Genomic DNA, 21,939 nt, shown 5'->3' on the forward strand with positions numbered 1-21,939 from the left:
CTTTTTTTTTTTGTTTAATCCCCGACCACGACCTCGTCTGAGGAAATACATATGTAAATGTTTGGTGACATCTAGTGGTCATATACCGTCCAAAGTAATTTCTCTATTTTGCGCACATAATCAGTAATCCAGCATTTCTGGGGAGGGGGTTTGTCTCACAAGCGCATATGATTAAAAATGCCTCCTACAATGTATTATGGTGTTCACAAGCTCTCCGAAAGTCAATGCCTTCTGTCACACTCCTGGTCTTCCGTTAAACCTTTATAAGCAGCCGCCTCCACCCATGTTGTGAAAGTGACTCCACTTCCATAGCAACCTGCAGTGGGTAATCACACAAAGCTTGGTGCCCTGATCTCCAGAAGAACTGCATAAGGAACTTTTTTTAAATTTTAATTATTATTATTTTTCTTTAGGCACGAGCCATGTATCATGAAATTTCAACTGGTAAGACTTGTTTTTCAAAACTTTACATTTGGATTTTGTCATATTTTAAACCTTTTTTTTTCAATTTAATTTAATTTTTTTAATTTTTTTTTTAGCAAGGTCTCCACAACTCACTGTTCACAATTTGGTGAGTACAGTACACGTCTTAGGATTAGTCCTACTATGAAAACAGCAGTCTGATAAATGCTCTTTTATTCCCATACAGGAGGGCTTCCTGACCTCTGATCATCAGTTTGTTCACATGTTCAATACATTTTTATGTCTACCGGTAAATTCATATTAATCTATCGTTGATATTGAAGTCATTAGAATGATTAGAATTCAAATAATAATCATTTTTTTTTAAATAAAAAATATTTTCACGCCATTTTAGTAAGATTGTATCTTTTGCCAGTGTTTCCCACAGGCGTTGATATACAATGAGGAGACGCATCAATTTGAGATGCCCAGCAATGCAGCAGAGTTGACCAACAAAATCAGATCAGCTCTAGAACAAAGCAAATCACAGCTCCTTTATAAGGATGTCAGAGGACTGGCCAAAACCACTTTAGTGGACAACCATTACACTGTCTCTGTAAGTAAAGTATGTTTCCTATTTGCATAGCAAAAGAGAAGATAATGAACTTTCTTTGTTGATGGAGGAATGTCTTTTTTGACTCTCCCTTACATTGTAGTGTCTGGACCGAGCACAGGGGATTCAGTGGATTCTAAAAGAAAGATTGGCGTTTTTTCTTCAAAGTAGTTGCTACCATGAGTACAGGTACGAGACACGATAGGAGCCAATTGGCACAAATTTATGTCTACACAGTGCAATGTATGCTTTGAATAATATAACTTAAAAATAAAAAATGTTGTCCTTGTACTTTTATGGCCTAATGTGTGTGTTTGCCTTAAAATGCATTCCATAGAGATTGTGTAACAAGATGTATCATTTTCCACAATGTGTAATCTTTCATTCATGTGTGCTATGTTTTTGAGTGTATCCTGTTTCATTTGGTGTTTTGTAGACTATCCAAGTTGTTGTTTCAGCGGGCACCACATATAAATGGCCACAAGAGAAGGTGCGGCTCTCGTCAGTCCACGACTACTCTCAGTGACGAAGAAAATGGCACAGCTTTGTATACGCAAACAGGATTGTGTGCTCACAAGAACAAATCATCCAAACAAGGTTTGCACAATTTACGTTCATCAGCTGCAAAACTTACCTAAGAGCCCTATCCTAGATAAATAGCAATCGTCAGTATAATGGAGTGCAGTTTTACATCACTGAAAAATCCAACTCAAATAATGAATTTAATACCTTTCCAACCATGTCAATCAAAAACTGTATGTTATAATCTTTGCAAAGGCAGAATTTCTGATGTAGCTGTTGTCCTTAGATTGTCCATGGCCATTGAGTCTAGATCTGTGTACTATATGTTCAGGATGCTAATGACGCTTCATCACTGTAAAGGTGGTGCGGGAATACATCAGCCAATGTGTACATCCTCTGGTCATGGTGGACATATGCACAGAAATCTCAGTGAATCGTCCAACAGTTCCAAGCCTTCCACTTCCTTGACCTCAAACCCGAACGGTGTTGACATCAACATCCAAGAGACATCAACTGCATCTCAAACGAAGCAACTACATGAAGAGGCCTCTGAACTATATTTGGATGAGCTGGCTACCCAAGTGGTTGAACAGGTGCTTGAAGATCCTGTATTTCTGTTGACTGCGCAGAGCTGGGAAAACAACGGTGACCTTACAGGCTGCACCGACACAGATGGAAATTCCAAGTGTAAAGGTTGGCAATGGTCAGTTGATGCAAACACTAAAGAACCCTGTGAAGGACGCCAGCAACGGAGTTGGGGAAAAGAAATACATAATGGGGATAAGACCAAAATATCTGAGTGCAGTTGGAGCACAGACTTGGAAACGGTGTTAAATATTTGCTGCCAAGGTACCTGCCACCTAGGCAACCAACCAGGCATGGACGACTTCAAGGAGTTTTTGCATGGCACGTCAGGAGGCAGGTTGTTTAATCTCTGGCGGGACATAGAGAGACTGAAAAGTATAAACAGTGAGCGGATGAACAGGTGATCATGCCACCATTGCTTTGTTTACGTACACTATATAAAAATACATGCTCCCCCCCCCCCCCCCCCTCAATGTCTGACATGAAATCAGACTAAAGTTGTTTTAGGTCACTTAGGATTACCAAAATGTGTTTTATTTGCTAAATGGATAACGGAAGGATTATTATTTTTTTTGGACACATTTTCTTGACTTTCTTCAAAGTCAGATGTTTACATCCATAGGCTTCCACAAGCTTCTCACAATAGTTGGCAGAAATTGTGGCCGATTTCTCAGACAGAACTCTGGTGTAACTGAGCCAGGTTTGTAGGCCACCTGTGCCTGTTCAGGTCTGTCCAAAACTTTTCAAGCGAGATCAGGGCTTTTCGGTGCCGACGACAAAACACTGACTGACTTGGTTATCCTACACCCTGTAAGCAGTTTGGCACTATGTTTCGGGTCTTTGTCCATCTGGAAGACCCACTATCCCTGTAACTTTACTGGCTGACGTCTTGAGATGTTGCTTCAGTATTTCCGCATTATGTTCTTTCCTCATGACGCCATTTTATTTGTGCATCATTACCTCCTGCGGCAAAACAACCCCACAACATGACGGTGCCACCCTCATATTTCAAAGTTGGCATGGTGTTCTCAGGCTTGCGAGCTTCCCTCTTTTTCCTCCAAACGTAACAATCCTCATTTATGGCCAAACTGTTCAATTTTAGTTTCGTCAGACCACAGGACATCTCCAAAAATTAAGATCGTTGTCACTATGTACATTTGCACATTCACAAGGTCTTTTTCTTTTGTTCTTGGGTTGACATGCAAATTTCAGACCAAAGCACATTCATGTGTGTGGTACAATAGCAGGACGTTCCCATGGTATTTATTTATTTGGTCTATAATTGTTTGAACAGCGGCAGCATGGTGGGTGACTGGTTAGCACTTCTGCCTCACAGTTCTGAGGACCGGGGTTCAAATCCCGGCCCCGCCTGTGTGGAGTTTGCAGCTTCTCCCCATGCCTCCGTGGGTTTTCTCTGGGTACTCCGGTTTCCTCACACATCCCCAAAAACACGCGTGATAGGTTGATTGAAGACTCTAAATTGCCCGTGAGTGTGAATTGTTGCGTGTTTATATGTGCTCTGTGATTGCCTGGCGACCAGCTCAGGGTGAACCCCGCCTCTCGCCCGAAGATAGCTGAGATAGGCTCCACCACGCCTGCGACCCGCGTGAGGAGAAGCGGTACAGAAAATGGATGGATGGCTGTTTGGTGTCGGGCATCTGGAAATTGCACCCAAGGATGAACCAGTCTTGTCCACAATTCTCTTCCTGATATCTTGGCTGATTTCTGCTGACTTTCCTATGATGAAGTGTGTTTCAGGTGTACCGACTTCAAATGCATCCACAGGTGTCTCTAATTAACTCAAATGTTGTCAATGAACCTATCAAAAGCTTTCAAAGAAACGACATCATTTAGGTTTTCCCAAATTGTTCGAAGACATAACAGTAAATGTAAACTTCGGACATAGAAGAAAGTAATGAAAAATTGTCCCCCAAAAATGTCTTCTCTCATTATTCTGGCATTTACAAATGTTTGGTCATCCAAATTGAACTTAAGCAGGAAAAGTTGAGCGTGTTTTCATGTCAGACGGTGAGGGAAAAATAGAGTGCCTTTTAAATTGTGTATATAAACACCTGGTTTCACCTGTATCTTTATGTGTACACTCTATATGAAATGAAGGAAAATGTGCGCGTGTGTTATGCTTTAAATGTAACGTGCAGTGTTATTTGCCTCAGCTTTTTGGCTTTAATGAGGAGCCGCTACCTGCTGAGCAGCAGTCAGAACAGTCTAAACATGGAGCTGCTCTGCAGGTTGGGGCTGACTACCTCCCCCTGCTGGACAAAAGAGAGACTGTGCGCAATACAACCCAACCTCACGGAGTCAATCATCTCCTACTGGTGATATTCTTTGTGATGCCAAGTTTCTGTTTTTGCATGCGTCTCTGAGTTCTGAATATATTTCAACCCTGCTGTCCCCACAGGGTTCCTCGTTACTGGACATCCCAGCATGTCCAAGGAGACCTTGATTGTTCTGACATGAAGCTGTGTGTTGGACCTCATTCAGCCTCAGTGACCCCTTGTTCCCTTTGCCCTGAACCCTGGCTGGCCGAATCGTTTTATGACAACCATCCACAGGTAAGCGAATTAGGGTATGATACGACTGGCTGCGGTTGTGCACATAGAGACGTTAACTTTACATTTACTGACTTTTATGAGCAGTTTTGCCCAAGCAGAAGTCAATCATTAGGCTGCACAAGACTGGCAAAGATTTTGGAAGCGCTATTTGTCGACCCAGATGCTGGCTGGTACTTCACTCACTTCTGTGAGCAATCAAGAAACCAGGTACAAAACTCTATATAATGTGGCTTTACAGCTTTATTTTAATGACACCGATATCCCAAGTGTTTAATAACCATGGTAAATGTTTGTCTATTAAGATTATTTTTTGTTGTTGCTCCTTTTACTCTTTCACTCAAAGGTGTGGGAAAATGCAGTTTATTTTTGGCATGACCTCCAGCATTATCATGAGCTCTTCTACCAGGACGGACTGGATCCCTACAGAGTGCAGAGAGTGGCTCAGGTACACATACACACACACACACACACACACACACACACACTGAGCTAAAACTGGCCAACGAAGTGAAAAGAAATTGCAACACACTCTATGAGACTAACGGCGTTTATTTACCCCTTGTGCCTCCTGAAATGTACTCTTACCCTTTGGACAGCTTTGTGGCAAAATGTGCTCTAAAATCATCATCCTTCAATAATTTTTTTTCCTGCTTCCGCCATCCGAATGCATCACTTAAACAACTTCAAGCGTGGGCAAAACTACCAACGACTAAATCATTTTGTGAAATTTAACCATTTCAATGTCATGATGATGATTTGCATTGTTGTTTTTATGACCGAGCAACACAAAAAATTATCTTTTGAGGGATGTTTTCTTTTATTTGTCAAGATGCTTGAGTATATACATAGCCCCTTGCTTTTGCTTTATAAAAAGAACTGTTAATGTGTTTATGCACCTGGCTGCTTTCACAGCCAAAGATAAACATGTAGCTTGGCTAAGGTGTCATTTTATCATTGTGCATTAGACCAGTTCAACAAAAACAAGAGGAAGAAGCTCACTGAGCGGAGAAGGACAAAGACCTGGAGGAAAAATGAAGAGACGTTTCAGTGCAGAAGAAAACACACAAAGGGGAATGTACTTGTGGGATGACCAGAGTTGGAGACCTGTCTTCAGGGCCACTGTGTACCACAAACAATTTCAAGTGCCAGTTTTGTGGCAATCCAGGCTTGAAAGGCACCCTGTGCGAGACCCCCCTTTGGTGCACACCAACACCAGCATGCGCACGCACACACACACAAAGGAGCGGACCTTATGTTTTCTTTTAAATATATTTAATTATCAAGAAAAAAAAAAAAGATCAAATCTTGAATTACAAACAAAACAAAAACAAAACAATGTAATGAAACCTTATTGCAAAAAAAATTGGCTGTTTCTCCAAACCATTTCACGTAGCAATTTTCTCTCTTTTGGGGCATGTTGCTGTCACCCAGCTATGCTGCCCCACATAATGCATATGCCAGAAACCGACAGCGAGTGCCAGCCTCCAGTTCGATGACTGACTCACGAGGAGGAGTATAAGCGTGCTTTCCGGAATATGTGTATTATTTTTTTTTTTTCTTCTTGGTTGTTTGTAAGTGGTAAGCATTTACAGCTGTGCGAGGCGGACCCAACAGTGGCTTCTTGTCCTATTCGTCAATTGAATCATTGTCTCAGCCTTCAATGTACACCAGGTGCTGGTGCCATAGGGGTGGTGAGTCGAGTCAACTTTTTTGCTAATCTTTGATTTATTGAAAACGCTAATCACCACCAACTTATTATTATTTAGAAAATGATTCCATTTTTGTTTTTGATATAATAGAAAAGAAATAAATGGTCGAAATACAAAATAGATATTTAATTTTGGTAGTTATGAGCAAGCCTGAAGTTGTTTGTGTGATTTATTAAAAACACCGGGAGAAAATGATTGTCGGTGATTTTAATAGCCATTTTATTTGTGCTTGTATTTTTTTGGCCACAAAGGTGCCTGGAGGGCACAATTGGGTCGACAGATTACAGTCTAAACGACATAAGAGTCCAAAACGCCGGATTTAACAAAACACACTAAAAAGAAAATGTTCTGCAAAATCTCTTGCCACAAGCTGAAGAACAGCTAAAATGGTCACTCTTCCCCAAAAAACAAGAGAAAAATGGACAACAATGCCTTAAAAAAGCAAACAAAAAACAAGATCAATAACAGAGACACATCATGTAATCCTTTTATTACAGTATGTGCACTGCCCCCCCCCAAACTCCCAGGAATAACCCTGACTGGAAGTTCAACACTGCCGAACAATGGTTGACTAGAGTTACATGTATATTCATAAAACAGGCCAAGTGTATTTGAGTGCGAATATTGTTTAAAACAGAGTTGTCAACTTTTTGGGGTACATTTAAGGTGACATTTGTCAATTTTTAGGTCCTCTACTCCACGTACCTCCGCAGCTCTGCCAGCAGGAGCATTGGCATCAAGGAGGAGATCAGGAAGGAGGTGCAAGACCAGCTGATGCCTGCTTTTGAGGAGCTCTTTGATCAAGTTGAGGACCACATCTTGAACATCCTACTGGATGCTTGGGCAGTGCTTGTCGACCGGGAGAAAAAGTCCTTCCTGCAGGTTAGCACGGTTCATGCACCTTTTATTAATATTACTCTTTCTAACAAAGGTGTCGAAATATTAAAAGTATTATACAGTATTTCAAATAGCAAATACATCACCTCATCAATCATGTAATGTTTTTTTAGAATTATGTGTAAGGTGCAATATAGGGCTTTGTGTTCATAAAGTGTGTCTACGTTTTCAGATATGTGTGTATGAGGAGGTGCGCTCTGTCAACACTTGGCAATACAGGGAATTGCGCAGTTTGTGCGCAAAATCCAAACAAAAAATCAATCAGGTCAGTCAAGAAATGTACGCCTAAAAGAACCAATATTATTTCCCCGTGAATTCTGTGTGCCTGTTGAAAACGTAGTTCAATTAGTTTACATTTAATGTAATCCAAATTGGTTTTATTGCCAGTCATGATGTGGAGCTAGGATATATTCCCCCCCCCCCCCCTCTTACCCCCTCTCTGTCTTATGGTGCAACTTGAAAAATGGATGGTATTAATGAAAATTCAAATTCTAATATAAATTAGACGAAGAAGGAAAATAATGTGCAATCAGTATCGGGTGTGTGTGGTGAAGTTATAATGGGTGATACCGACGTAGTCAGTGGGAGGTTCTGGTCCGAATGGACAGTAGCCTCCTACCTGAGGGGAGAGGGTCAAACAGGCTGTGACCAGCGTGGGTAGGGTCAGATTACAGCTGACCCTACCCACGCTGATTATAATGTTATTAATTATGTTGTTTGTGCCGTCTAAATACGTGCGGGCAGGGTGTGACATCTCCATCTAATACTTCATCCGGCATCTTCTCTGAGGGCACCCGGGTCCTTGACTCTTGGTCCAATGTGCCTCCACAGTACCAAGGTTACCGCTTAGGCTCCTTACCTTGCCAAAACCACGAGATCTGGCATTTGATGTCTTTCCTCCAGAATAAAGACGCCAGGTGAGTTACTGTATGCAACACACTGTTGGTCTGCATCGGACTGATGTCGGGTCCCTTATGAAGCTATAAAGTGTCATTATTCAGTTAACCGTTGTCCTGCAATCTGGAAAAAGTATTTTAGACATTCATTAGTCAATGAACTATATTTAAGTGGGTGTACGGTTACACACACGCACACAAAATATACATATGCGGTAATATAATACAATCTTATCCATTCTCTTTTTATTTTTCATCAAGCTTATCTGATTTTGTAATGTCAACAAGGTAAAATAAGAATATAATTTCTTCTTTGTCTTTAACTTATCTCGGAGCACAAAAATGTTGTAAATAAACTCGGCAATTCCCGTGCGTGTAGCGTTGTGCATTTGAAATGTTTCTTGTCAGCATCCACCAGGAATGCTGGCTGGACCTGGAGCAGTACAGGAGAACTCCTCAGAGGAACAAGGCAGTGAGACAGGACCGATCTTCTCGCATTGCAAAGAAATATCTCAACAGAACCTACTTCTTTAGCTCCCACAGTCCTGCCACAGAAGAGGAGCAAAACAATGTAAGTGGATCAACAAGTGTATTGAATTGTAGTGATGTGCAATAGAATGTACTAGAATTTGAATCGTTGTCAAGTTTGTGGGAAAGTTACTATAGACACAGGGCTATGAACATTCTGCCTGTGACATGACAATCCAGATTTGGCGTATAAGCTCCTGCTGAGGCTTCAAATCAGATCTAATAAACGGAGACCTCTGTAGCTCTCCTACAATGTTCTCCCGCTTCTCCTACTGACAGTTCTGACAGGGTGTCACTGGAGGATCTGAGAACAAAGGACATGGTTAGAATTAGATGAATGTGGGTTATAGGTTTGTGGTTTGGATCCACAAGACAAGCGCAGCCCTAGTAGGAGAAAATCTCTTGTCTAAGGTTTTTTTTTTTTTTTTTTTTTTTTAGATCAAAGTATAACTGCAGGGGGCATACTGTGCAAGGGGTTTGGCCACTTTGATTTTCTAGATCAAGGCACTAAATATTATTTAAGTCACTGGGTAAAATGTTTGATAAAACTACACAATTCAGTGCAGTGCAGTACAAGAGCTGCTTCAAGCAATACATTTTGCCCAAAAGATTGCTCATGAGCACCCTCTGTTTCCAAGACCTTGTAGATGAGCTACTGTATTTAACATTGTTAAATTAGTACATAGCTACTGTATATGTTGTACACAGCCATTGTTTTTAGCGCCACCCCTGTTCCACAAATACCAGTCAACTACTCAATGCAAAGTCTTTGAATAAATCTTCTTCTACTTATCTGGGGTTGGGTCACGGGGCCAGCAACCTAATCAGAGAAATCCAGAATTCTATCTTCTCAGGCACTTTGTCCAACTTTTCCAGATGGATCCTGAGATGCTCCCAGGCCAGCCAGTAGAGAGAGTCTCTTTTAATGTCTCCTTGGTTTTCCCCCAGGGCCTCCTCTCGACCACCTCACAAGAGAGGCATCCTCTTGGATCTGCAATCTCTTGAGGGAGCGCAGACACCCTGAGGAGGAAAACATTTCGTCCGCTTGTACCCGTGATCTTGTTCTTTGGGTTACTACCCACAACTCTTGACCATACGTCAGGCTGGGAACATAGATTGATCGGTAAATTGAGAGCGTCTCCTTTTGTCTTTAAGTCTTTCACCCTGACAGACCAGTGCAGAGTTTGCATCACTGCAGATGCTGCACCAATCTCCCGCTTTATTCTTCACTCACTCATGGATAAGACTTACAGATACTTCAAGTCTTCCAGGTGGGACATGATCTCATCCTTGATCCGGAGAGGGCACTCCATGCTATTTCTAGACCTTGGGCTCAGATTTGGAGGTGCTTATTCCGATCCCATACACTTTAGATTTGGCTGTGAACCGCTCAAGATCATGGCCTAAAGAAGCCAACAGAACCACATAATCGGCAAAAATCAGAGATGCTATACTGAGGTTACCAGTATAGCCGGCGTCAAGGCCCTGTCCATGATGGTTATGAACTAAATCCGTGCCAAGGCCAGCCTTGGCAGCGTCCAACACTCCCTAGCAATGAATCAGTCTTATTGACTTATTGGAAATGCAGACCAAACTCTGACATTGATTGTACGTGGACCGAAGGCCTGTATCAGGGGGTCCAGTACCCCATACTAATGGAGCAGACTGCACAGGAATCCCCTAGTCCCTAATCCACGGACACATGTAGACTGGTTGAGCCAACTACCATGCACCCTCCAGGATGCTGCCGAGGGTTGTAAAACCGGTCCACTGCCTTTGGCCCAACACACGTGCAGTCATTCAGTTGTCCACTCACAAAAATGACCTCCTTTCGTCTCGTGGCTCCTAATCCAGTTCCTTCACTGATTAGCAATGCTACTCATGTTGAGGTTTGAATGCAAGTGCCGGTATGAGAAAATATACTGTTGATTAAAAAAAGGTCTTCATACTGAATGTGTCAAAAAGAGTATACCGATCTATTTTCAGTTTCCATTACAAATGGGGGAGGGGGAGGACCTGATAAACGAGGACTGAAAGCAGACAAAGGAGGTGAAGGGAATGAGTGGATTGTGGGAATGATGTTGAGAACAGCATGAGTCAGACATTTTCAGTCTGGTTTCCCACTGTGGGAAGGTTTAATCTGACGAGATCCACTGCCTCATATTTGTCATGTGGATTTAATGACATATACAGTATCCACCTACTACGTGGCTTTCCTGAGTCTTTCTCAGTCCTGTGTCTGTGTGCGCGCGTGTATGTGTGTAGATATTGCACCTGGCAGGTGGGCTGGAGCTTCTGAAACTTGAGTGTCTCTCAAGGCGAGTTACTGTGGAGATCCAGTACATCATCAGATGTCACATTGAGAAAACATGGCTGCCTCAGTTTCTGGTCACAGCAGAGTTCGCAGAACGACAGAAATGCAAACTAAAGGTAGACGCCAAAACACTAGTCCTACAACGACTAATCCTTGATGTAGCCGAAATGGCAAATTCCATAATACGTCAGGGTTTTTGTTGTTGTTCTAAACTGGTGGTCTGAGGCATGTCATCAGAAACAGATCAGAGGTGTGTGAGCAGACACATTGAAGCTGACATCTCAAATCCAAACTACGCACTAATTTGAAACAGAATGTAGTGTTGGTTAGCATGTGTGCTCATGTTGGCAAGAGCTTTTGTTTTAAAAAAACAAAAAAAACAAAAACAAAAAAAACCGAGAGATTCTCATGGACTAAGTCTACAATTGAATTGAACGAATTAAAACCTAAAACGCTACTGGGACAAGGCAGTGTCAAGTTTAGCAGAAGCACTGACAGACCCCAACAACAGTCAAATGCGGAACAACTGAAGCCATTAAATATTCCAAAATAGTCTTTGCGAGATAACAATCAACTACTGTTTACGTAATTAAGCAATAATGGACTCGTCACTTCCACTTTCAATGTTAGGTTGCATGTTAACGTTAGGGTGGCGTGTAAATGCACCGTGACAATATGGGGAACGTGTTAAAACTCCTAACCGAGGTGACGCTGAAATAGCAGCGCAACGCAGTGTTGATTGGAGGCGTTGACCCTAGACTGGTTGCCAGCCAATCCCAATTTATCTGACTATCTAACAGCTAAAGAGAGACATCTTACCCCTTGTTGGTTCAAATTATTATCTGGCATGTGTGAAGACCCTTCCCACAGAGCGTACAAACTTTTTTTTTTTTTTTTTTTTTTTTTTTTGTCTGATGAATAGCCACAAATGTTTAGTTGTGACACGAATGTGTTGGTTTATTATTGGAGTGCATGTGCAAGTAACTCCAACTTAACACGAAGCAAGGGCCACCAATACAACATATCACCAAAAGTAGGTCATCTTGGGATCATCACAGAGATGATCTCCAACCAATTCTAATTCTAATTATGAAGCTGCTATTTTAAGATAAAGCTACCACAAACTAATTAGATGATTTGTGCCTCCCGAGTCGCATTGTTACACTGCACAACTATAATTAATTTCATAGTTTCCAAAACAAAAATTCAAATCACAGGTAAATTGTCTTTTTAGCTGTGAAATGAATGTAGCTTGATTAAACAAATCCATGTAGAGATAAACTAAGGCTACTGTACAGTGTACACCATCAGATGTTGTTTTGTTTGATACAAGTTCTGTTTGAACTTGTATCGGACTGTCAGGACAGTGTTAACGTGAGCGATGAGGACTGTTTTTATTTCAAAGGAGAAAATGGAAAGCCGGATATCCCCAAGATGCTGAGATCACAAGTTTCATATTAACTTCATTGTAATTTGGAAGACAAATGGTTAGACTGTAAGTGCCAGCTTGTGTTGAGGCCATAAGTGTTGCTAATTTCTAAATCATTTATACGAACACATTTGTTTATTGAGCAAGGTTTCAAGCATTTGCTGAACGGTATTAAGACTGACTCTTGCCAACCTCGACTTCCTCTACATAAACCATGCAGCTTTTGCTTCGTGTTGCCTTGAGATAAGACGTCAGGTTCACATTAGCAGCTCCGCTACATGTGGGAAAGCACGAAATGCCGTCACTACTCTGTCTCATCAGGTAACACACGGACCACAGATTCTGTTGCTCAGACTCATTATGTTATCAAGTTGACATAGTTTGGCCACATGGTTCCTCTCATTAGGTAGAAGTGGTAGTGGTAGCTTAGCATTACATGCGGGAGGCGGAAGAGTCGAAGGAGGTGAAGAGAAATGCCAGTTGAAATGAGGGGGTTTCTACAAGAAAATACAGTAGGAACAAAACGTACTGAAGAGTGTGGATGTGCTTTCTACAACATGACTCCAAAGCATAGAGTTCATCTCTGTTTGCGTTGATCATTTTTTATTTTGATTTTTTTTTTACTTGGTTTGTGTTTGTGTGTCACAGGACGACTCTCAACGACAACCGACGAGAAAAGAAGGGTGGAAGGTGAGGCGACAGCCACAGTTGTTAGTTGGAATGGCGAGAAGGCATTTCCTGGCCTGGCCTTTCTTCACCACTTGGCTTCAAGCACTGGCTTTGTCAAACTCCATTTTGGCCCAGCGTTTAATTTTCCCAAATGGGATCCAGGATAAATAAGATTAAAGCATCAGCATAACTAACCTTGCTTTAATAGTCTTTGGAGGGGTTTCATGCAGCTCAGCGGCATGTCACAGATATAAAACATGAACATTTGAAGCAGCGTGATTACAGGACAGAGTTTTCATACATGATTGTGACTTTGATCTTTATGATCATGATGTCATCACTAGAAAAGAGCAGCTTCTCCAAGGAAGAGGATCATTATTTCAATTTCGTGTGAGCTCATCGCTCCCATAACATTGTTACTGTTGTTGTTTATGTCCCACCACAAGATGACAAGATGCCATTTATTGACCTCTGGGGACACTTCTGCAGTGCCCTTAAAAGCTGCGTATGCTTCCCCACAGAGTCAGGGTTTGTGGAGGAGTTCCTCCAAGGAGAGCCTTCTTTTTCGACAGCTTCTCCTCAACCCTGCCTCCTGCTTGCAGTTCCAACACTTTGTCTCTCTGAAGGGTGACTTCCTGCAGAATGATGTGCTGTTTTGGCTGGAGGTGCAGCGGTACAAGGTACAACAACACAATACTATGTAAATGGGCAGGAACCCAGACAGACGGTAGGCAAAAAGTCTCAGGACAACAGTAACGTTGTTGTTTTAATGAAGAGCAAAACTCATTTTGACATAGTAAAACAGTAAAGAGTAGGACTGGTCCTGACGTTATCATCTCAGGTTCCATTACATACATTCGGAGAGGCAGCAACCTTTAAAATACAGTTGGGTACATTTACATTTGGAAAGTGGTTTTTTTTTATTTTTTATTACTATGACGATGATGACGAAAGTGACACCTTTCCAATTACATCTCTATTCATGTGACTTTTGTAATCTTTGTCAAAGTATTAGCACATTATTTCAGAGCTTATATTTGCATAAATGCGTGCATAATAATAATAATAATAATAATGATAAAACATATGTACATTTGTAAAGTCCAGCCACTCATTTGCTGTACCGCTTTATCCTCACGCGGGTCGCGGGCGTGCTGGAGCCTATCCCAGCTATCTTCGGGCACGAGCCGGGGTATACCCTGAACTGGTCGCCAGCCAATCGCAGGGTACCAGTTGTAAAGTGTAAAATATAAACCTTTCAGTAATGTAGCCAAGTACTACTTTGTGCGATTTAAGATGATCTTAGTTTAGATATCCTTTAAAATATCTAGTTATATTGTTGCTACACAATAATGGGAATTATGGTAAAACTTGGATTATAAGGAACTCTATGATTTGACGTTGAACCTGCTATTTAAGATGCTACGAAGCCAACTACTTGTCATCACTAAAAAAATACAGGTCCTTATAGGACCTGTGTCATTCTCACAGTGACGAGGCCACAATTCAGCAAAAGATCTCCACAATAATCAAGTGTTTCATCAACTCATCCACACCTCCAGCCCTGCAGATAGACATCCCTCTGGAACAGGCGCAGCGCATTATGGAGAAACGCCATAAACTGGGCCCTTACATCTTCAGAGAGGCACAGGTAATCAGTGTCAGTGTGCGACATTTGTTTGTCGTACAGTGCTATGAAACAGTATTTGCCGCCTATCTGATTTCTGATATTTTTTGGCATATTTATCACACGGCGGACAAGTGTTGAGCGCATCTGCCCCACAGGTCTGAGGACCGGGGTTCAAATCCCGGCCCCGCCTGTGTGGAGTTTGCATGTTCTCCCCGTGCCTGCGCGGGTTTTCTCCGGGCACGCCGGTTTCCTCCCCCATCCCAAAAACATGCATGGTAGGTTGATTGAAGACTCGAAATTGCCCGTCGTTGTGAATGTGAGTGTGAATGGTTGTTTGTTTATATGTGCACTGCGATTGGCTGGCAACCAGTTCAGGGTGCACCCCGCCTCTCGCCCGAAGATAGCTGGGATAGGCTCCAGCACGCCCGCGACCCTAGTGAGGAGAAGCGGTACAGAAAATGGATGGATGGATGGATTTATCAGACGTCATATTTATCTCATCAAGACAACACAAGTTAATATAGAATGCGGTTTCGAAATGGTGATTTTTATTTGTTATGGGACAAAAAGTCCAAACCTATTTGACCCACTGTGGAAAAAGTATTCGCTAAGGCTAGGCATGGCTAAGAACCTCACAATTGGATTGGATTTCGATTCTTTAGGTTGTGATTTGATTTTGATTCTTTAGGGTTGCAGTTCGATATTGATTCAAATGCTCTGATATAGATTCAGTAAGAAGTAGGCTTTACACGATCAAGATTTTTGGGGCCGATCACCAAGTTTAAAAAAAAAAAAAAAAAAAAAAAAAGACGACGATAACAAGATGGAGCAATCTGTCTATTTACATGACTTGTTCATTTATTGTACATGCTTGTGTACTGTATCCATCCATGCATCCATTTTCTGTGCAGCTTATCCTCACTAGGGTCGCGGGCGTGCTGGATCAAATGATTCTCTAAGCCTTTAAGACAAAAGTTAAAACACCAATGACCTCTAGGGGGCATTCAAGGATTAGCCACTTTTTCAAATTTGTTGTTTTGAAGCATTGAGCTGACGTTCCCCACGACGTACTTCAGTTGTGCGCAGACGGCAAATAACGTACGTGTTGTTTGTCTGAGACACCGCAAAATGGTCCCACACCGACGACGTGTTTTTTCACCGACAAGATTGAAAAAACTTTATTGGCCGTCAGATAGTTACAGTACTGCGCAACAAGACGCGTGACAAGGCTAAAAAATAAACTAGCTTTTGGATTCATACGCGACGAAGACGCGGAGTTAAATGTCCTGTGCAGAGCCAATCAGCATAAAATGCTAATTATCGGACGATACCGATAACGCTGATCAGATCGGTGTAAAGTCTATTAAGAAGTAGAAAGACAAATAAGAGTAAATTTGGACAATTTTGAAATATTGTATTTATTTTTTATGCCATGTAAACATGTCGTATGTCATTAACTTAAATATTTTTTATTTCCTATTGGGAATTGTAACATTTAAACAAACAATAATTTATAATAGATTAAAACATACATCCATCAATTTTCCGTATCACTTATCCTCACTCGGGTCACTGTTTGCTGGAGCCTAACTCAGCTAACTGCGGGTCCCTGAACAGCCTAACTCAGCTAACTGCGGGGACCCTGAACTGGTCGCCAGCCAATCGCAGGGCACATATAAACCTACGGGCAATTTAGAGTCTTCAATTAACCTACCATGCATGTTTTGAGGATGTGGGAGGAAACCGGAGTACCCGGAGAAAATCCACACAGGCACGGGAAGAACATGCAAACTCCACACAGGCGGGGCTGGATTTTTTTGAACCCGGGTTCTCAGAACTGTGAGGCGGACGTACTAACCAGTCGCCCACTGTGCCGCCGAGATTAAAAAACAAACAAACAATACAGTACAATCCCTTATTTAAATGAATAAATAAAAACATATAAAATGTAAAATCAAACACAGGGCTCTACACTAACTTTGGTAGCACTGGAACATGCATGATGTATCTTTGGCATACTGTGGCTATACTGAAACAAACATTGAAAGAGATTCAAGTTATACCTGCAAAATATTTCACTGGGAATTTGAAGTTTGTCTGCAACAAGCAGTGGCTGACTAAACAGGTCATATTTCTTTTATATCAGTTTAAAAGACATAATGGAAACATGTTAAAATAAAAGCAAAGCATAACAGCAGGCATGCATGTCTTGTATTCAGTTTTACTTTTCATAAATGCTGTACTTAAATGAATGTAATAGCAGTATACTAAATAATATAAAGTATTAAGAGGAAACAACAAAAGACAGGACATTAGCTGTAAGAAAGATGAGGAAAGCAAATCATAATTTACCTAATACAATAACACAGATTCGAGTGGTTTATGGGGCAGTAGTGCAACACCGTGTGAAGGAAGGACAGGACAAGAATCGGAGGGGAAACATGCAGTACAGAGATAGTGGAACCGGCTGAAGTGGCTATATAAAATTCCAAACATCTATCGAAATAGAGTGAAAGTAGGTTTGAGTGAGTTATTTATCGTAATGAGTGGCCCCACACCAAGTGAATAAGTTCCAGATGTGAGTATCTGCGGACACATGCAAGTGAATTGACACCGTCTCGCATGCACAATAACCTTCAGAAGTGATGTCTACTTACTGCGCCTGCACCGCGGGGGCTAAGGACTCCACCCCACCCACCCGAGAGGCGGGGTGGCCACTGATGCACGCCAAAACCGGCCACCTGGAAGAGGCCGCAGGGACCCAAAGCCACCCACCCAGCCGATACCAACGCCCCCCCACCACCCCGTGCGCCCCTACCCATTAGTGATTACGCTGCTCAGCTCTGTTTTTCTCTGCTTCATCAGCCTCTGCTGGGTTTTAGGCAGTGTTTGCACCTTCCCCCCTGTTTTATTGGCATTAATTTAGTTTTCTTCCTATTTTCTGTTTCTGTTGGTGGCCATTGCTGGTGATGGCAGCGTTTCCGCCCCCTCTCCCAGCCTTCGGCATTACGGCTTATCCAACTGTGGTCCTGTTTTTCCCTATGACTCTTGGTGGCGTTCGCGCCCCCTTTTCCTCATCTTCTTGGTCACTGCGATACTTGTTCGTACTTTGTGCTGAGCGGCTCATGCTTGCTGTGTTGGCGGCGTGCACGCCCCCTTTTCTGGTTGGCCGTTCGCAATTCTTTTTGAGGCCACTGGTGACCATGACCGTTGCCCGAGGTGCCTCGGTCCTTCCCGCCCTGGTGAACGTTTGCCTGAAGACCCGAGCTTGGGTGGCAATTGGATGCCTGCGGGGCTGTGGGGTGATGGCCTGAAGCGGGTGTCTGTTGGTGGTGCGGAACCCCCCCCGTCACTTCGATATACTCTGCAGTGTCCTTGGCCTCAATGTCTGGTGACCGATGACTTTCTCACGAAGACCTATAATGCTGGTGCACGCACCGGATGCATTGGTATCTCATTGGCTCATCTTATGTTTGCTCTCTCTGCATCCCTGCAGGAAAGCAGTGTAGACCCCTCTGTTGTGGGTTTTAGCGACACCGCTCTGCAAGCTTTTGCCCTCATGACAAGGGAGCTTGGGCAGATGATGTCCCTTTTGATCCAGACATGCCGCCAGGTGTGATTTGCCCAGTCCCCCTTGTTGGAGGTGTCCAGGAGGACTCTTCGGAGTGTTCCGCTGGCGGCGGGGGAGCTTTTTGGTTCTGGCACAGTGGGGGTGCTGGAGGGGACTGTTCGGGCATGTGTGACCAGGCAATAGATTGCAGGCCTTAATAGGCGCATGGCTCCCCCGAGTAGACCCATGGATTAAGGACCCCCTACTTTCATGTTCCTGTTGCGCCTCAGCACAGGCAGTTTCTCCATTTTGCCTACAGAGGCCGTCACTGGCAGTTCCAAGTACTCCCTTTCTGGCTCTCCCTCTGCCTGAGGGTTTTCAGTTGCTGTGTGAAAGGCTGCTCTTGCACCCCTACAGTCAGGGGGCATGATGGTGTTGCCGTACCTGGACGACTGGCTGATCTGTGCCCCTTCATGTGCTTGGGTGGTCCAGAGTAATGCCAGTCTCCTACCCATGTGGCCCAGTTGGGCCTAAGGGTCAATTTGGAGAAGTCATGTCTGAACCCCTGTCGGCGGTGTACTTTATTTGGATGACCCTGGACACTACGACCATGAGGGCCAAACTGTCCTCTCACCGGCTGGACTACGTTCTTCGTCTTCTCCCGTTCTTCCAACCGCGTAGATTACTGCCATACATTGTTTTTTTCTGTGGCTTCTAGGCAAGCTGATGTCTCTGACTGTGGTGGTCCCGCTGGGCCTGCTGTCCTGCAGAGGTGGATGGACGTCAAGTGACACTGTTACTGGCGGGTCAGGGTGTCGCATAGGTGCCTCCTTTCCCTGCCCCCTTGGAGAGACAGAGTTTTCCTCTCGGCGGCTGTCTCATTGGCTGTGATTCTGGCCCGCCGCGAGGTCGTCACCATGGATACCAGCCTATCAGGGTGGGGTGCTGTCTGGCAGCACAGGATGGCGCAAGGATGGTGGTCCGTGCAGGATGGCACTAACCACATCAATGTGCTGGAACTGCGAGCTGTGGACCTGGTCCTCAACCATTTTCTGCCGTACCTGTGAGGAAGGTACTTGCTTGTGCGTTCGGACAACACTGTGACGATTTTTCACACAAATCAACCAGCATGGCACGAGGCCGACCCGGTTGTTGCAGGCCTCCCAGCGCCTTCTCAGGTGGGCTGGCCCCCGTCTGGGCAGTTTGCGGGCCGTGTATCTGCCAGGAGGTCTGAACCAACTTGCGGACTCCCTCTTCCGGGAGAGTTGCGCCTCCCCCCGGAGGTGGTGCTCACGATTTGGGGTCTTTTTGGCAGAGGAGGAGTCAACCTCTTTGCCTTAGTGTTGATGTTCACTTCCCCCTTTGGTTTTTTCCTGAGGGAAGCCACCAGCCCTCTAGGCCAGGATGCGCTGGCGCACCCTTGGCCAAGGTGCCAGTTTATGCCTTTCGACCGCTGCCTGTGGCTTGGCTGACACTTCAGAGGGTTTTTCAGGAGGGTCACACGCTGTTGTTGGTGGCCTGCCAGATATGGTTGCCCCTGTTGCGCAGACTGCTTTGGCGAGCCTTGGTGTCTCTTCCTTAGGACCGATATGTTATCTCAACAAGGGGTCGGTTTTGGCATCCCGATCCTCGTCGGATCCACTTATGGGTTTGGCCGCTGGAAGGCCCGACTCGCTTGTGTGCAACTGTGCGGAGCCTGTCCAGCAGACCATTTTGAACACCAGGGCTCCATCCACTCGGCTCCTGTATGCCAATAGGTGGAGACTCTTTGCGGGATGATGTTGGATTTGCAGGGTGGACCTGGTCCTTTGATCAATACCCTTGGGTCTAGAGTTCCTGCAGTCCCTCCTGGACAACGGTTGGTCACAGTCTTCTCTGAAGGTGTAAGTGGCTGCGATTTCGACCCGACATGCAAGGGTAGACAATGGCACAGTGGGGAGCCACGGCCTAGTGTTGTCTTTTCTCAAGGGGGCTCTGAGACTTCCCCCTCCGAGGACTCTGCGAGCCCCACCATAGGACCTGCATTTGGTGCTGGATGGCCTGTGCCAGCCTCCCTTTGAGCACCTGGCAGGTGCGGAGTTGCAGTGAGTGTCTCGCAAGGATGCGTTCCTGCTCGCCATTGCTTCAGTGAAACATGTCTGAGTCGCTCGCGTTGTCGGTCAGCCTTCCGTGCCTGAGGTGGCACCCAAACGGTGCCAGTGTCACTCTATGGCCGAACTTCGCGTTCATTCCGAAGGTGATGTCAGGTTCACATTTTAATCAGCCTATACTGCTTGGTCATTATGTGCCCCCTTCTAGAGAGGTTTGCGGGCCGTGTTAACACAGTTAACATAAATTTTAAAAGGGGAGGGGGCATTTTTTCACACAAGGTCAGATTGGTTTGGATTCCCCCCTCCCTTAACAAATAATAAATGTCATTTAGGAAGTGCATTTATTTACTTGGCTTGTCTTTGTGAGATATCGCAACTGTCTTTATGATCAGAAAAATTTGTGAATTTCTTTTTCACAGCATCAACTGCATGCTCCTCTGTGTTTATAGATGTCGGTGTTCAGTAAGTTGCTCAGGTTTTGGCCCAAGTTTCAGGAGCTTAGGAGCAGTGTACATGAAGGTCAGTTACTGAAAATGCTTCAGGACGAAGGACTCAAAAACAAAGCCAGATTACGAAGACAAAGGAGGAAGGAGGAGGAAGAGGATGAGAGGAGAGCTCAGGTATGCTACATGATGATATCATGATGATTGTGTATCTGTTACTTTTTAAATCAAAGTTCTTCCTTCTTCTCTTTGTATAGGAAGATGTAAAACGGCTTGATTCCGGTTCTAGTGAGGATGAAGAAACGAAAAATGATGACAACAGGGGAGTAGAAAAGAGAAGAGGTGAAAATACAGCAGTAAAGACACACAGCGGCCAGATGCTGTTTTCCACAGAACCAGTAAGATAATTTCCTCCGAGGATCTTTTCAGCAGGGAAAAATGAATAAAATCCTGTAAACTAAATTCAGTTCAAACCACAGAAGCCATGTACTCTACTAGTTTTTATGACAATGTAATTTGATGGGATGTCTTATGTTTCCTCAGTTGTCATGGTCCTACTCCAAATACATGGCAGCACTGAAGAGGGAGGAGGCGCTACTAAGGACACGCAGTCAGAAAGAAGCATCCTTCTCCTCATACTCAGGTACATACAGCTCAAATTTTGAACTCGTCAAAAGGGAACTATAATCTTGACATCTCGTATAAATCCACCTCAAGTTTCCAAAGGTCTAGCAGTTAAAGCCTGAGTGCCTGTCACATGTCAATGTGATGTCATGATATAGAACACCTGCCGCACTCCGTTGCCATTTAAGGTTTTACCTGGACTAAAAGTGAATGTATTGCTTAGAAATCATCGTTATTATAAAACAAGGTAGAAGGTGGGGCTTTACACCACTACTCACCTTGTCTGTCTCCTCAGTGTCCTCCGACGGCAGTGTGAGGTCAACAGGAAGTATAAACAGCCACCGGGAGACCTCCCAACACTTCTCCAGGTCACACGTGAAACAATGTCATTAATGTGACAGGAAGTAAACAAATATTTTTTTTTCGTGGCCTAAAACGCCCAGTACAGTACAAAGCTACTGTAAA

At 43.7% G+C, this 21,939-nt stretch overlaps 1 protein-coding gene across 1 annotated transcript; it reads left to right on the forward strand.

Annotated features, from left to right (window-relative positions):
* Nucleotides 1-429: 429 nt before the first annotated feature.
* LOC133401913 (regulator of G-protein signaling 22) lies at nucleotides 430-21,867 on the forward strand. The gene is made up of 22 exons (XM_061675444.1): nucleotides 430-444; nucleotides 839-1,018; nucleotides 1,119-1,204; nucleotides 1,452-1,505; nucleotides 1,983-2,230; nucleotides 2,387-2,522; nucleotides 4,297-4,458; nucleotides 4,542-4,695; nucleotides 4,780-4,902; nucleotides 5,039-5,140; nucleotides 7,092-7,286; nucleotides 7,474-7,566; nucleotides 8,046-8,218; nucleotides 8,606-8,768; nucleotides 10,991-11,171; nucleotides 13,106-13,158; nucleotides 13,659-13,817; nucleotides 14,609-14,788; nucleotides 20,857-21,027; nucleotides 21,108-21,248; nucleotides 21,394-21,493; nucleotides 21,770-21,867. The coding sequence occupies exons 1-22, from the start codon at nucleotides 430-432 to the stop codon at nucleotides 21,865-21,867; spliced, it is 2,967 nt and encodes a 988-aa protein (XP_061531428.1).
* The last annotated feature ends 72 nt before the right edge of the window (nucleotides 21,868-21,939 follow it).

The sequence above is a fragment of the Phycodurus eques genome, chromosome 4, assembly GCF_024500275.1.
Source record: "Phycodurus eques isolate BA_2022a chromosome 4, UOR_Pequ_1.1, whole genome shotgun sequence".
Lineage (NCBI taxonomy): Eukaryota > Metazoa > Chordata > Actinopteri > Syngnathiformes > Syngnathidae > Phycodurus > Phycodurus eques.